The sequence below is a fragment of the Lepisosteus platostomus genome, chromosome 6 (assembly GCF_059453375.1).
Source record: "Lepisosteus platostomus isolate fLepPlt1 chromosome 6, fLepPlt1.hap1, whole genome shotgun sequence".
Taxonomy (NCBI): Eukaryota; Metazoa; Chordata; class Actinopteri; order Semionotiformes; family Lepisosteidae; genus Lepisosteus; species Lepisosteus platostomus.
The window spans coordinates 50,291,688-50,306,375 of NC_142616.1; the positions used below are offsets into that span (position 1 = coordinate 50,291,688).

General features: G+C 37.6%; 1 protein-coding gene across 1 annotated transcript in view; it reads left to right on the plus strand.

Annotated features, from left to right (window-relative positions):
• nampt2 (nicotinamide phosphoribosyltransferase 2) overlaps positions 1 to 14,258 on the plus strand; it is a 39,293-nt gene extending 25,035 nt beyond the window's left edge. Inside the window, exons 6-11 of the mRNA XM_088636218.1 lie at positions 1,837 to 1,967; positions 6,859 to 7,084; positions 8,484 to 8,603; positions 8,742 to 8,882; positions 10,173 to 10,298; positions 10,911 to 14,258. Coding sequence (XP_088492344.1) covers positions 1,837 to 1,967; positions 6,859 to 7,084; positions 8,484 to 8,603; positions 8,742 to 8,882; positions 10,173 to 10,298; positions 10,911 to 11,084 — 918 coding nt within the window. The 3' untranslated portion in view covers positions 11,085 to 14,258. The remainder of the gene's footprint in view (positions 1 to 1,836; positions 1,968 to 6,858; positions 7,085 to 8,483; positions 8,604 to 8,741; positions 8,883 to 10,172; positions 10,299 to 10,910) is intronic.
• The last annotated feature ends 430 nt before the right edge of the window (positions 14,259 to 14,688 follow it).

Genomic DNA, 14,688 nt, shown 5'->3' on the forward strand with positions numbered 1-14,688 from the left:
TAACTCTTGTTCAGCTTCCAGAAAATAAGGGTAATTAGCCACTTCAGTATTCTTCTGAAACTGAGTTCCATTTACAGTCAGGTGCTGTTATGTGATGTTTTATATTTTATGCTGTACTAAAATACATCACTTGAAGCTTGCTGGCTAAATGGTTTTAACAAGATGGTTAGTGTGAACGTGATATTTTATGTCTTAGTCATAGATTTCTAAGGCTTCTTTATGTTGTGAAAGAATGAACTATGTTTCTAGTCAAGGCCATTTCCTTTTACTTTTTTCTTGACTCAAAATGTCAAAGCTATGTAAAGCAAGGGGTCTGTCTTTTATTCAAGGAGAAGGGTGCAATGGATCCGTTTCGGTACACGTTTTATACTCACTATTAAGAAGAAATAGATTTGAACTTGAAATAGATTTCAAGTTCATACGGTTGAGAGATTTGTCCTTTGCTGACTGAAACAGATTTTCAGTTTATAAAACTGGTAATGCATTTTTCTCATAGTTTTGCAAAATTATGGCTAGCAGGTTTCTAGGGATTTGTGTCTTTAATTTAACTTCATGTTCATGTCCATCATAACTGCATACCTTTTGCTTACTGAGACTGTAAGTGACTTCTAATTTTTAAAGATATCTTACACACAAAATCTCATTTTGATTTAAAGCCATTCCCAAGTAGGTTAAAGGCTTGGAAAGGTATAGCACAAATCATCTCTGTTTTCCAGCTGAAAAGACTGCACAGTCTTGTGGTTTTCTGTAACATAAAATAACTTCTTAAAAAATAGTCTAAGCAGTACTGAACAATACGCAGTGAGTATGCAAATACTGTAGATCAGCTGCTTTTTCATTGTATGGCAAAAGTTGAGACCTTCTAGAACTAGAACCTTCTCTATATGTCTAATTATGTATGAAACTGAAAAACCTATATTCTGTTTCAAATGTATTATTAAGATGATGAAACTGAGTCAAGCTTTAATTTAACTCAGCAGGCACTCTTGTATATTGACTGTAACAATAGAACATACTGTACATTGATAATGCAAAAAAAATGTGAATGCACATTCCAGCACTTTGCATTTCGCCATGGGGAAAGTCCATTTGTCTGATATGGCTACATGTTGTTTTCTGTTTTTATAAAGTTAATGTGTGTCTAGCATTCACGTTTTCAGGATTCAAAGTGGCAGGTAGCCAATAAAGGAGACATGTTTACACACCTCAAAGACTTTGAGCTTTGAGAGCTGCTTGACAGTCACTGGTAAACACTCAGAGATGGGTCTTGTGTAGACCCACCACTTCACCTTGCCCATTTTGCCGTTTATGTAATACTAATGTACATACAGTAATTAATATATTAATGTAGATATGTGTGGTAATGTAGCATTGCTTTTACCAGATATAACCAAGAGTTGTTAGAAAGCATTTTTTAAAAGTCTGGACTGATAGAACCTTGTTTTTATTTAAGCAAAAGTGAACACTACACAAATGGCTGAGAATACCATTTTGTAATGTCTATTCTTTGCAATTCTTGTTGAGTTGAGTCTTAATCCTTGGTGCTCTAAACCTTGCAGCAGTTTATGTGGGATGCAATTAGATGCTTCTTTATGAACTATGTGACATGTCTAGTGCATAGAAGCTGTTCTCCTATTTTGGGAATTTTCCAAAGATGGAAGGCCTTGCTGATCTTGATTTTTGGAGTGTTTCTGACTGCAGCACCTCTTTTCAATCATTCATTTTAATATTGAAGCTCTCGGGAAAGAGTTGCTCTGCAAGTACTCGTTGTCAAGTCACCCCCCCCCCCCTCCGCCGTGTGCTCTAGGCTAAGGCAGGTCTCTCTCTCTCTTCCAGTCAGCTGCCCTGGGGGGTGCCGCCCACCTCGTCAATTTCTGCAGCACCGACACAGTCCCTGGGATTCTCCTGACTCAGGAGTACTACAGCTGCCCCATGGCAGGGTTCTCCATCCCAGCTGCAGAGCACAGGTGAGGTCCTGACCTTCGCTGCTGTCTCTTTTAAATCCTGTTCTACTCAAGAGAATACATGCTGGGAAATGGATCAAGTGTCCTTTGATAGTAGCATAAGTACACTTTATCTTATTATATGGGCATATCTTTTTAAGAATGTGGTAGCCAGTGGGATTAGATGAATTGAATCAATTGGTTTAAGATTTTTAGAAAAAATTACTAAATATGTGCTTTTAAAAATATTTATATTCATATTTATAAAATGTCAAAACACAAATTTTTAGAGTCAGTTTTCTCATTTCAGCTGGTCTTTAGCCTTAGTCCTTCCTGCCTGTGCCTGTAGGACAGTATTTACCATATTGTCCATTGTTCTCCACAGTCTTCATGTCTTTCCACTCTATTTGAAACATTCCTAATCAGTAATTTTTTTACTTGCCTCCTTTATTGTCCCAGATAGTAAATTTGCTTTGGCAGGCAGGTAAAACACTTTAAACAATATATTTAACACAACATGAACCCAATAAAAATAACAAACCTGCATGCATAAGATGAGAAAAGGCTAGCACTTTCAGAATGTAGAAAAAAAAACATAAAAAGGGTAATCGGATTGTGAGATAGATACATAAGACATATGCATTATGAAAAAATAAAATAAAATTGTATTGAAAGGTTAATAGCCGTGGGGGGGAGGGCAAATTAGTTTTCTTGCACTTAAACCTGGGTAGCCTTAATCAAGGGGTGGTTGTGATATCAGTGATTATACCGGCCTTCTGCACTATTTGTTTAGCATACTGTAGATGTCTGCTGGCCGCTGCTATTGTACATCGATAATGTTGCTGGTTACCTTCATCATCCCGTTTAGTTTGTTTTTATTGCATGTATTTAGGTTACCAAACCAGGCTACAATACTAAATGTTAGAGCAGATTCAATAGGAGGTCCATTCACACTGCCTACCTCAAGCCCTGGTGTCTTCTCTTCCAGGTTCATTATACTGTAGATGTGTATTTTGTTCTGTCTTTTCTACCTTCATTGTTAGTCTCTCTATCCTTATAAGTGATTTCCAATGTTGATCTAAGGGATTTATGGTGAAAGACATCTTGTTTCTGAGCATTTGTTTTCCTACTGTGCCGTTTTTACATTGCCCTCTGTAGCTATGGCAACGCTGATTGCCTTGTTAACATAACACTTTCAACTTAAGGGAGGTGTTTTTCCGTCTCCAAATATTTTTAGGCTTTCAAAAACCAGCTTTTGCCTTTCCAGTTATTCTTACCTCACTGGAACCATCTTAGCTGATTGTACTGCCAAGTTATGTAAATATCTCTGTCCTCTGATCATCAGTATCAAGATCTCCTTCTCTGACTGCCATGATCTTACATTGAGTCTTAAACTTTCTTCTTGACCATTACTTCCTCTGTCTTATCTGTGCACACTCTATTAAAAGTATCATTAGTGAAATCAAGGTCAGTTTGTCTAGATTCATTCTGATTTCAGGCAGTATGTTGTGTTTTTACACCAAATTCTTGAGCTCATAACTGATGACTGCCCCTATCACACACCTGTCTTAATTTCAAATGGTTTGAGCAAATTCATTATTCATTTTGGGTAATGTGGCATCCTGTGTTGCTGTAAAAAGCTTTCAAGATGTTGATTGGCTTAGTTGGGATTCCATATTGTTTGACAGCGTCCCACATTTCCTCTCGATTCACACTTTTCTAGTAGGGCAGAGCGGTGGCTCTGTGGCTAAGGATCTGCGCCTGTGACTGGAAGGTTGCCGGTTCAAATCCTGCGGCCGGCAGAGGAATCCTACTCCGTTGGGCCCCTGAGCAAGGCCCTTAACCCTAACTGCTCCAGGGGCGCCGTAAAATGGCAGACCCTGCGCTCTGACCCCAAGCTTCTCCCTGTCTGTGTGTCTGTGTCTCCATGGAGAAAAGCTGGGGTACGCGAAAAGACGAATTCCTAATGCAAGAAATTGTATAGGGCTAATAAAGAAACATTATAAAAATTATAAACATTATAGTACCATTTAAAAGTAACTAAGCTTTGTTGCTTGGCTTTCTTGAAAATGGATTGTACACATTTGTCTCAATAGGAAAATCGCATCTGTGTGTGACCTCACCCGATTGTTGTACATGAAACATGCGGTCCTCATTTCATTTGAACAAAGGCTACTAATATTTCACTGGTAACAGAAATGTTAGAACAGATAGAACCCCTCTTCAGTTTGAGCAGTTGCTTGCATTTCTTTTCTTACGCTATTTGAGAATGTCACTGAGGTCCATTCTTCAGGTATTCTGCCTTTTGCCAAAATCTTTCTGCATAGCCAGACGAGCATTGCTACTATATCTTTACCACCATCCTGAAAGACTTCTGGATAAGTGTCATCTAAGCCTTGCGCCTTGTGAATTGTATGCTTTCACAGTGCTTCAGTGACATCTAATTCAGACACATCTGTATTCAAATCTAGTATTTTATTGTTGGTGATTTCAGGTGCGGGCAGCACAGTGGTGCAGCAGTTAACATTGTTGCCTAGCAGCACTGGGGAACTGGGGTGCTGTCTGTGTGGAGTTTGTATGTTCACCTCGTGTTCGCATGGGTTTCTTCTGGGCGGGAAAATTGTCCCGGCTGTGAGTGCTGTGTGTCCGTGTGTGCCCTGCAGTGGACTGCAGTCTCCTCCAAGGTGTATCCTGCCTTGATCCTGTCCTGTATAATGCAGGTGTATCCTGCTTGCTGGGACTTGCTCTACCCTGTTCTTGTATTGGGTAAAATGGTTAGAAAAAAGATGGATTTCAAGTGTTGATATTGGATATAGTTTAAGTGTTTTTGAACTCTTACATTAATGTTTTTTTTGTCCTTCCTGAGTTTTCAGAATCTCTACTTTTTTCTTTCACTGGCATTCTGCTGGACTTTACCATTAAAGTTTAAAGCATTTCTCCCTTTTATCCTTTCACATTATGCAGATTTTTAGTTTATGCAAGTTTGCTTGTCTCTTTTGCATTGTATACTGTATTTACTTCTTTGTTAAGGTTTCTGTGAGTTTGTTTGGATTGTTCTCTTCCATTCTGCAGCATTAGTGCGTCTTTTCCTTTTTTGTCAATAACCTTGTTTGTTTCTTTTCTGATCCCCTGCTCTTTCATACTGCCAGTTGTTTTTTTTCTGCTGTTTTAATTACAGCCGTTTTGTGGTTTTCCCAGTTATTCTCCGGTTCATTTTCTTAAAGGTTTTTCCAGAAGCTTAAAGCTAATGATAAGTTGTATCTATTGGTTGTTTTGTATCTTGGCTTCATGGAAATTTCTGATGTCAAAAGGTTTGATCCTGTCATCTCCCTTTTCTGGCTTTCTGAATTTTATTTTTATACTTGACAGTGATTACTCCACTCATATGCTTCTCCAAACACTGTCTACCGCTGATGTTTTCCATCACTTCCTAATAAAATTTAATCAATTTCATTTTGTTCCCTCCCATCTGCAGACTCTTCTTGTGAATGCTTCTGTGCTGGAAGAAAGAGTTGCAAATGCTGAAATTGTTGTCGGCACATAATTCAATGCATCTCGTGCTATTCTCAGTTAATTTTTATTTTGTATGTGGGCAATACCGTTTTTCCCATTCCCTGCTGTCTTTTCCAATCTGAGTGTTGAAGTCCCTCATGACCAAGACAAAATGGTGGTTTGATATTTCTTTGGTGATGGTTTCCTTCTTGAAAGAAATTGTCATTTTGCCAACATCAATTTCTTTGTGTAATGCACACTATGTGCGTCGAGGCTGGAATCTGGGTACAAGTATTCTGTCTGAAACTGGTTAGCAATCAGTCATTGACATCTTGGCGGTTTTGCTCATAATGATCCCTATGCCTCAAATATCATCTGTCTCCACCTCAATATTGTATATATAATATGTAATAGTTTTTTCAAATGATGTTATGATTTTTATTCTTTCCATATAATATCATACTCTTATGATGTTTAATTCAAAATTGTCTGTTTCACTGATTACCTGGGATGATTTTCCTGTGTTGCTCAGAGTGCATACATTCCAGTTGGTGATGGATGTATAGTTTTTAGCCGTAGGAGGTTGGAACATCAGCTGAATGACTTCCATATGACTTTTGTTAGTGAACATCATAATTGCCTTTACGTGTTCTCTATCTTTTGCAAGTCATGGCATTTGGTTTATGTGAGCGATTCAGTAGTTAAGGGCTTTTTTTGAGAAGGGTGAGAAGTTACGCTTCTGACCAGCCCTCCTCCTATAAATCTAGGCTTGGGGCTAGATATTACACTTTTTTATATATCCTCCTACACATTTTGCTGTATGGTCTTTGAAAATGAATATACCAGTGTGACAGACCCCAGCCTTAAACAAGGTGGCTCCAGGGATGTGAACAAAAAAATATCCACGCTGGCAATACTGAACTGAGCGTGTATATCCAGAAGACACCAAATCAGCCTCCCCCCACTGCTATCTAACAACCAACCCCCATTAACACTGGGAATATACTTTATATACCTAGACGATCCACTCATCACACCCTAGTGAGAGTGTGCACAATGCACAGTCCCCAATCCTCAACCTGTCATCCAATAATCTAATCCATCAAATAATTCCCACTTGCTGTGTCTATTTACAAATAATAAAGGCCTTTAACAGTCTCTAGTGGCAGGTCGATTGCTATTGCCATCTCTTACAAGACGAGCCTGCCACAACCAGAAGGGATTTGTTATGGTAAAGTGTACTGTATCTACGAAAAGAGAGATTCATTAAAAAGTTCTCTGTTTAAGTTTTCCCTTATTTGATTGACAAATACAGGTTTTAGTTTTCCTTCACATAGTTTGTTTTCCTCCTGAGAGAAATTATTAACTCAGTGGGACTTGATGCTCAGAACAGCGTTTATGATCCATCTGTTGGTTGCTACAGTACCATCATCTCATGGGGGAGAAACCGGGAGGAGGAGGCGTTCGAGAACCTGCTCGACCAGTTCCCCTCAGGGCCCATCTCTGTGGTCAGCGACAGCTATGACATATTCAAGGCCTGCAGGCACATCTGGGGGGAGAAGCTGAAAGATCGAGTCATAGAGCGCGGCGAGGGCTCTACACTGGTGATCCGACCAGACTCAGGGGACCCAACAGAGACCGTTATCGAAGTATGTAATGCAAAAAATATATTTTTTACTTTTCCCTTCATGGCTGCTGCAGGGGGGAGCTGTCTCTAAGCAGAACAGTAAGAGATGATGCAGATGTGCATGCGATCCCTTACTGTGAGTCTGTCTGATGTCAGTCCTTCATGTGAAAGGATTTATTATCTTGTCTTGTTTTTTTGCTGAAACAGTATTTTCCTTCCAAGCGAAGCAAACTTCTAATTGATCTTGTCTGAAAAAGAGTTGAGCTTTTTGCAGTAGTGAGAAGAATAGACTTGACTATTATATCAGCACTTTCTCTTCCTTAACTGTTCCTCAGCATCCTGCATGTTTAAAACAATTTGTTAATTACACAATAAATCTCTTTAGATCAGTACTGCTGAACTTGTGTTTCTCCATCCAGCTCTGAAATTATTTGATTAACAACTACTAAGGTTCTGTCTTGTAATAGATAGGAATGGAAGTGCCATGTGTTGAGTAGCCCTACATTAGTTTGATCAATAATAATTGAAAAGTTGCCTTGTGTCCAATAATTTAAATAATTGTGCCCTAGAAACTGCTACTTCACTGTTTTTGGTCCTGTGTTCACATTTGGCCTAGAGAACCATCTGTGTGGAGTGTGCATGTTCTTTCATGTTTAAGTAGGTTTTCTCTAGGTTGTGTGGATTCTTACCACCTTTCAAAAACATGCTGGTCAGGTTGATTGGCATCTCTTGCCCCTTAGTCCTTCTTTGTGTCTGCCTGCTGGATAGATCCTGGAATGCCATAGCCTTTATCAGGAATAAGTGGTTTTCTGATCTTTCTGGTGGATGGATTTCTGAGCTACTTTTTGTTAACAAAATTAACTAGATATTGTACATAACTGTTTGTGACTTCATGTCACGGTCTTTTTTCTAGTGAGGGGTTCATAGGGGTTCATTTGGGGGTGGAGCGGTGGCTCTGTGGCTAAGGATCTGCGCCTGTGGCTGGAAGGTTGCCGGTTCAAATCCCGCAGTCGGCAGAGGAATCCTACTTCGTGGTGCCCCTGAGCAAGGCCCTTAACCCCAACTGTACAATGGCTGACCCAGTGCTCTGACCCCAGGCTCTCTCCCTGTCTGTGTGTCTCATGGAGAGCAAGCTGGGGTATGCGAAAAGACAAATTCCTAATGCAAGAAATTGTAAAGGGTTAATAAAGTGATGTTATTATTATAATTGAAGTTAAACGTGCTTCCCTGTAATTACGAATTCTGAGCTGAATCATACAGAACAAAATCTGAAGGTTGCAATGTTGCATTTTAAAGTTATGTGCACATCATTATGTGACTTTACTGTATGTGTACCCATCTGTGAAAACTGATTGGGTTTTGCAGAGCTCAGTTTCTGTCTGTGTGTCTACTGTCACATGATGAAAATATTTCCCTCTAAGGTTCTGAAGATTTTGGAAGATTGTTTTGGAAGCACTTTGAATTCAGTGGGATACAAACTGCTTCCACCCTACATCCGGATCATCCAGGGAGATGGAATCGATATCAACTCCATTGAAGAGGTAGGCCATGCCTTTCAGGGCTTTTGGAGGAAATTAGCTGTGGTTAGTAGCTTTCATCAGGATTGAGGAATGACTGTCACATTGTGAGTACCTTCACCCATGAAAAGGTTTAGTAGTAAAAGCCATTTGTCTCTGCAGATTCTGAAAAAGCTGGATGATGAAGGATGGAGTGCAGAAAATGTTTTCTTTGGCTGTGGCAGTTCTCTTCTACAGAAGATCAACCGAGACACGTTAAACTGTGCCTTTAAATGCAGTTACGTTGAAACAGATGGAAAAGGGGTAATTTTTTATTGTCATTTAATTTTTTCATATGTTGCCAATCTTCTATAGCAGTTGCCGAATTCCTTATTCTACAATATACAAAACACTTTATAAAGAATTATTTTTGATCTTTTGACTAAGAGTTCTGTAGATCTTTTTTTCTCCGTTTTGTTTTTTTCAGGGGGTATGTTATAGGACTTAGAATCAGATCCCTTCTATGTTTAACTTCCTTTAGAGTGGTAGTACCCATATGATATGTATTTTGTGTGTTCCTAATACCGGTTGGATCACTTTGCACCTAAAATATTTACTTTTATCTGGAAAATGTCACCCTTATCCATGATTTTGTCTTTTTCCTGTTTGCCACTCCCCCAATTACTACTGTCAGCAATTTTGAGTACTTTTCTAACTTTACCAGAATCCAGATCATTGCTCTAAATCAGGAAGGGCAATGAGCCTGTAGCACCATGTGCGTTCATTACCTTGTATTGATTTGGCTTTTAATTTGAGAATGAATCTTTTAAGCATTTGAGGAGTTCTGATAAGCTTTATGGAAATTTAAATTTGTCATATTCTTTTGTTTTATCGGGTTGTGAGAATGCAGAGCAAGTTAGACAAGATCTGCCCTTTCTAAACCCATGTTGGCTTTCTCTTAAAATGTCCATGTTTATCTCTAACTATCATGTCCATAACTTTACCAGTAGCTAAAGTTAAACTGATAAGTTTATAGGATCCTGGTTCAGTTCTATCCTGTCGATTACCTCTTCAACACTATAAATAGTCAGACATTCCTCCCCTGTAATTGCTACCCAGCAGCCTCCCACCCTCTACCACCATTCTAGCAGCTCCTTAGTTCAGCTCATGTTCAGGTTAAACACATTCTAGTCACATTTGCGTAGCACAGGACTTATCTGGCTTCTGAAATAACTACAGTATTAAAAAGAGAAAAGTAGATGTAATAATGCAAGAGTTTGCTGGTTTATGTGAACCAGTTACCAGTATCTACATTTTGTTTTCATGCCTGCCTTAATGTGGAAGGATGAGAAAACAAATACATGTAACCCTGGACTAATGGTGCTCTCCATCGGGTATGACCGAATTTAGTAATCTACTGTAAAGCCTGGAAGATCCTCACTTGCTTTTGATCAACTGGCTGCATCTAAACGGAATTGTTTGTTTGTTTGTTTGTTTGTTTGTTTGTTTGTTTGTTTGTTTGTTTGTTTGTTTGTTTGTTTGTTTGTTTGTTTGTTTGTTTGTTTGTTTGTTTGTTTGTTTGTTTGTTTGTTTGTTTGTTTGTTTGTTCCTCAGATGGATGTGTATAAACAGCCAGTAACAGACCCATCCAAAGGGTCAAAGAGAGGTCGACTGTCTTTAAGAAGGAACTCTGATGGATTGGTAGAGACCATAGAAGAAGGGAATGGGAAGCCTGAGGAGGTAATCTCTCTAAATATCACAATTTCAGTATGATTCTTTGAGAAGGGTCAGTGTCCCTGATAGGTGTTTCATGATGCTTTGTACCTGACTTGACTAAGATGCTCAGCAGAACAATTCTAATTAACATTCATGAAATTGGACCTTTTAAAAAAAAGAATGAATTATTTCGATCACCTCATCAAGTGATATGGTGTCATGGCTGTGAGCTCTTCTTACTCGCAGCTCTTACGTCTTGGGTTTGATTCTGGACTGGGATTTCTTCTGTGTGGAGTTTGCATGTTCTTTCTGCAATCGTGTGTCTGGATTTCTCATAGCTTCCAAAGACATGATGGCTAGGTTAACTGGAATCTGTAAATTGTCCCTTTTTCATCTGTGTGTGTATATATACTCTAGGATAAACTGTCACATTCTAGACGACAAAGCTAGAGCTGCATTCCTGTCTTTCAAAGTATGTACAGTATTCAGTATTTCTGAAAAGCACACTCCCATTCTTTCTTCTCTGATTGCTTACAATGAAACACAAAGCAGTTCACCACTGAGAAAACAAAACATTTATCTTTTATGAAAATATTACATGTTCTTACAAAAGCCATTTTTTCCCTTTCAATTAAGGACATGCTAGTCACTGTTTTTGAGAATGGGACCATTGTGAAAGAGTACACGTTGGAAGAGATCAGAAAACACGCCCAGCTGTGGGAGGAAAACCTAGACATATTGCAGCATAATGACGACGCCTTGCAAGAAACTGAACAGAATCAGAAAAATGTCATGAATGGAGTACATTAAACAACTTGTGCTGCAGCTGCCACAGCTCCTTATCATGGACCAATGGATCTGCCTTTTTATAGCATACACTTTAGGTGCATTTAATTGTTTTCTTTAAATGTTATTTTTTTTAATTTAATGTTGAAGCTAGACACTTTACATGTAACCAATGTATTCTAATTCTTAGAAAAAGGTTTGTGATTTTTCTAAAAAGAAGAAATATTTTCCAAGCAATTTTCAGATTGAAGAGTTTATCCATGAGAAAAATCGAACATTTCTTCCTGCTTTTCCCTGTTAGGTTTGAAGTTGTTTATTCTCAAAGCACTGAGTTTTTCTAAAGGTCTGTGGTGTATCCACAGCCTGTCCTGTTTCAGAAAAAAGTAAATTCATTCTTATAAATACACCATTAGCTTGTCAGCTGCACTTCATTATCATTGAAGTAACTCTTTTAGCATCATTTGCTAACATTTTATATTGAATTTACCTTTTTGGTTTCAAGGCAACGTGTAATTTCATGACATTTTATAAAGATCTGGTTTATTATGAATGTTTTTATTTAATCTTCTGTATTTAACTGTTGGTGACTGCTACATTTAAAAATCAAAAATCAGTTTGAAGAACTGCTGTATATTCATGTTATTTCATAATTTGTTTAAATGAATGTTTTTAACTTAGATATTCTGTTGTTACATTACAGTGAGAAGGGTGTTTTAATTGGTTCTCTCAACTATTTTTAAATGGTTTTCTAATTTTATTTCATGAATTTATTTGGCACCGGTTTCATAATAAGTTAATAACTGCATTCCTTTAGCACTTTCCTTCCTGAATGAGTGGACCTACTGTACTTCAACAGCTACTGAAGTGCAGTACCTTGTGTAACATGTGACAACCATAATACCCTCACAGACCTACTATACAGCTGATGAGATTGAGAAGTAACAAACTGTATGAGGAAGCATCTTTTATAAGACCAGACTCCTGAGAGTGAAATCTAAACGGGATAAAGTAGCTAGCGCCAGTGCTTTTACAAACAGCCATTGGATCTTTAATGACCAAGTAGTCAGAATCCTGGTTTAAGTCCACATCTAAGGGATGGCACAGTCAACAGTACAGTTACTCCAATCACCACATTGGGGCAGTGTTTGGTCTGGTCTAGGGGGAAAAGCACCATCTGCTCTTACAGCAGAAAACCAGGCTTTTCTTAGAGGTCTTCCAGCTTCTCCCCAGACTTGCTTGGCTTGGCTTCCTAGATCTGATGAGATCATGCTAAAAGTGGTGACTTTGCTATTGGTTACAAAGTCGCAGAGAGCGATTTTGATATGATGTTTTCAGTGTTCATATTTTTGTACATTTGAAAAAGTTGCAAATTGAATGCAGAATTTAATCTATTATGATCCTCACCTAAATTACAGGGGTGTAGTTGTACAGCACTATGCTATAAATGTACAGCATACCCTGAAATCTGAGCAACAGGTACAGGGTTTGTGCTGTACTGTGTGTGAGAACTGCTAGAAAAAATGTTAGTCAAAACTTTACTCTTCTGAATTAAGTTTCTAAAATAATTGTTGTAGGTAAGTTTTTTTTTTTAATCTGGAGGCAAGGGGTTGATGTCAGGTGATGGAAATGGGAAAATGTGGAAAAATCTTATATTGAAGTAGTTCAAGTAGGTGGCTGTTAGCATGTGTAGGCTGCAAAGGAACAAGTAAAGATTTATTTCATGCTGAAAAGAGAAGAAAAGAAAAACAACATTTCGGGTGTGACACCAGAAGAAGGTCCCACAGCCGAAACATTTTCTTTTCTTCTTTTTCAGCATGGAATAAACCTAAAATCTTATATTGTCCTTTTGAAAATAATGCCCTACAGCATAGTCTCCACAGTCTCTACAGTATGATGTTTCACGAGGGGGTTAGAACACTTTGGTTATATTAAAAAAATAAAACATCTTATATAAACAACTATAAATATAAAAGTGCATTAAGGAAGGCATTTTAAAACAAAACTAAAATGGTCTTGCCCCATACAAAAAGTCTTCTGGGGTGTGGGTTGCAAGATTGGTTTTAAATTCATCAGAGCTTTAAAATCTTTGAGATTTGACCTTTGGAAAATCTCCTACTGCAAAATGTAATTACAGGGGTGTGGAGAAGATGGCACAATAGTAATCCAGGAGAATAATCTGAGCAAATTTGATTAGTGGAGTACTTCCCTTCAGTCATTCCAAATAGCAAATCATCCAGGCCCATACAGTATATTATTTTCTCTATTCAGTTTATGGCAATCAACTCACGATTTGGTAGGTTTTGATAAAATAAGACCTTTTAGTAAATCCCTTGTCCACCTCTACTTTGTTTAAAATTGACAGACAATTGAAATTAAAGGCAGAGGACCAGGTTGGCCTAGCCACTGAACATTCACTTTGTGAGTCTGTTCATCTTTCACTCAGATTGCATAAGACTCCAGACAGCTGTAATACCAGTGATGTGTTTTTCCCATATTAATTACTTATGAATACCATAACATGCTGCTTTAGTAAAAACACCCTGACCTAGAGAAAACAGAGGACTGAACACGTTTAATTGCACAAGGGATGAAGATGTTCTTTTTTCAGCTGTAGTTGTGAATTTTTTTTTATGCTTTAGTCTTGGGCACGAGTGATTGATTCAAATTGTAGGAGTGACTGTGAGAAGCCTTTCTGTGGCAGGTATCACTATTATAAGAACGATACATCTCTCGTTTCTGTTTTGGGCCTTCAGTTTTCACTTATTGTATTCTCTTAAATGTAAATCAGCCTTTTCTTTCTTCTGAATAGAACGACTGAGTCTTGATCATTTGTTTTACAATTAAATGGTATTTGACTGCAGGACTGAGTCAATGGGGACAGTTGTCCTCAGTTAAATTAATCTATGCCAATAAAAGTTTTTTTTCCATCTTATTTCAATTCATTTTGACATAGAAAATGAGAACAGCTATATTACAAGAATGTGGTCGTCCCTACCTCTTTTTGTACTTTATAATCATTTATGCAGATTTAACATATAAACATTATTGTACTAAAATGTCTAGTATTCTACCGTGTAAATATTTCTTTATAACTATAGCATGATTATATTTTAGCCTGCCATTGTTGAAGGCAGTATTTTTGTGTATTGGAAAAAATAGAAAATTTATGTCAATAAAGTTGAATTCTTATTTCTTTAACTTTATTACTCTTGATGAAATGTCTGCATAGCAGAATTTTGTTTTTAAAGGATGTATCACAGAACCTTACTTGTATCATTGTAAAGGTAAAATTGTAAGTTCTGCTTAAAGGTCGAATGTATTTATATCTCACACATGAAATGCATATCTCCACCAGAAAAACTATTTTCAGATAAGATGTTTAAATTATTATATTGAAAGCTTTAGAATGGTATTTGTTTTGCTTACTTTTTAAATTATAACAAGCCACATATATAAAATATATCCTGAAATAATGCAGTTTAACACAAAGCTATTGCTGTTGCTGGAGGTGGGAACAAGTTGAAAAGGTAAGAACATAAGGAAGTTTAACCTTTTTTAACAAAATTTAAATTTCTCATAAGTATGAGTTTTATAACAAAAGCAAACTTTATTTGAGATAGTAATTTGT